The sequence below is a fragment of the Silene latifolia genome, chromosome Y, assembly GCF_048544455.1.
Source record: "Silene latifolia isolate original U9 population chromosome Y, ASM4854445v1, whole genome shotgun sequence".
In the NCBI taxonomy this organism is placed as follows: domain Eukaryota; kingdom Viridiplantae; phylum Streptophyta; class Magnoliopsida; order Caryophyllales; family Caryophyllaceae; genus Silene; species Silene latifolia.
Genome location: NC_133538.1, coordinates 426,969,511 through 426,971,613, shown reverse-complemented (window position 1 = coordinate 426,971,613; position 2,103 = coordinate 426,969,511). Strand labels below are relative to the sequence as shown.

Here is a 2,103-nt window from a genome sequence, read left to right as displayed (position 1 = left end):
ATTAATAAGCAAGTATCAATAATAGAGATAGTTGAAAAAGTAAATGATGAAGCTAAGAGTCTCTATAAATGCCGTTTGTTACGCTCTCTTTCTTGTTTAAGATTTCTTTTGAGGCAAGGACTAGCATTTAGGGGACATAATGAAAAAGCAAAGTCAAGTAATAAGGGTAATTTTCTTGAACTTTTGGATTGGCTTGTTCAAAATAGTGAAAGTGTTACTAAAGTTGTTCTTGCTAAGTCTCCGTAAAATCACCAAGTTACTTGCCCAACCATTCAAAAAGAATTAATTAAATGTTGTGCCCATGAGACTACTAAACTTATTATTGAGGATCTAAATAGTAATTACTTTAGTCTATTAACCGATGAGTCTAGTGACGTGTCTCATAAGGAAGAATAAGCTATTTGTTTGCGTTATGTTAATAAAGATGGTAAACTTTGTGAAATATTTCTTGGGATTGTGCATGTGAAAAATACAACTAGTTTGACACTTTTTGAGAAAATAAAGAAACTACTTGATGGCCACTCATTAAGTATGTCAAACATCCGTGGTCAAGGCTATGATGGAGCTAGTAACATGAGAGGTGGGCTTAATGGTTTGCAAAGTTTGATAATGAGGGACAATCCATGTGCATATTATGTTCATTGTTTTGCGCACCAACTTCAATTGACATTAGTGGCGGTGGCTAAAGAAAACAAAGATTGTGCCAAATTTTTCCAACATCTTGGAATTGTGCTTAATAATATTGGATATTCTTGAAAACGTTTGGAGATGGTTAGGGATATTCAAGCGGATAAGGTTTTGGAGGCATTAGCATCGGGTGAAATTGAAAGTGGTAAGGGATTGAATCAAGAACTTGGTTTAAGTAGACCGGGGGAGACTCGGTGGAGGTCTCATTTTAAATCAATTGTGAGAGTCATGTCTTTATATGGCACACTTATTAGAGTTTTTGAGATAATTAGTAAAGGGGCTAAATCCGTTGATGATCGTGCTAAAGCCGAAATTGGGATAGATCACCTTGAATCTTTTGAGTTTGTTTTCATGTTACATTTAATGAAAGTGGTGTATGGATACACTAATTCTTTGTCTGAAGCATTACAAAGAAAAGATCAAGACATTGTTAATGCCATGACTATTCTTGATTTAACTAAGGAGCATTTGACAAAGTTTATGAATGATGGATGGGATCAATTTCTTCAAACGGTTTCTAACTTTTGTGCAAAACATAATATTGAAGTCCTGAATATGGATGATTTTTATGCTCCTTCGGGAAGATCAAGACGTTGCCTTGTCAACGAGCTTAACCTACAACGATTTCGAATTGCCATGTTTATAAGTGTTTTGGATAAACAAGTCCATGAACTAAATAGCCGATTTGATGTGAGAAGCATGGAGATGCTAATGTGTATGGCTTGTTTTAGTCCCGCCGATGTTTTTGCTTCTTTCGATAAGGACAAGTTGGTTAGACTTGCAAAGTTCTATCCTAATGAGTTTAATGATACCGAGATAATACTACTTGAGTTTAAACTTGATATTTTTGAAAGTGATATGCTAAGGGATTCAAGATTTCATCTTATCAAGAGCCTTGGTGAGCTTTCAATTATGCTTGTTGAGACAAAGAAACATATTTCATATTCACGTGTTTATTTGTTATTGAAGCTTGTATTGATACTTCCGGTGGCAACGGCAAGTGTGGAAAAAGTTTTCTCCTCCATGAAGTATGTGAAGAATTATTTGCGAAATAGTATGAGCGATGAACTATTAGATAATTATTTAGTGACTTATATTGAGAGAGATTTTTTTTCACAAGTGAGTGATGATGATGTTATTAGGCGTTTTCAAGATATGAATCCTCGTCGGATGGCTTTAGATTTTTCTTAGATTTTTTCTTTGTAATTTACTATGTATTGACGATTTGACGATCTTTGAATTTTAATGTATAAATGTTATCTGCAATTTTTTTTCTTAGTTCCCCCCCCCCCCCTACTCAAATCCTGGATCCGCCACTGATTTTAATGATCCGATTTTGTTTTATTGTAAAATTTCTTCTAGTTTATGTAAATTTGGTTTTCTTTAATTTGTATAATCCTATCAAATGTATGTTTA

The 2,103-nt window shown here is 34.0% G+C and overlaps 1 protein-coding gene across 1 annotated transcript; it reads left to right on the top strand.

Annotated features, from left to right (window-relative positions):
* The first annotated feature begins 768 nt into the window (after positions 1–768).
* On the top strand, positions 769–1,878 carry LOC141632518 (uncharacterized). The gene has a single exon (XM_074445064.1). It carries the CDS (start codon positions 769–771, stop codon positions 1,876–1,878), a length of 1,110 nt encoding a protein of 369 aa, XP_074301165.1.
* The last annotated feature ends 225 nt before the right edge of the window (positions 1,879–2,103 follow it).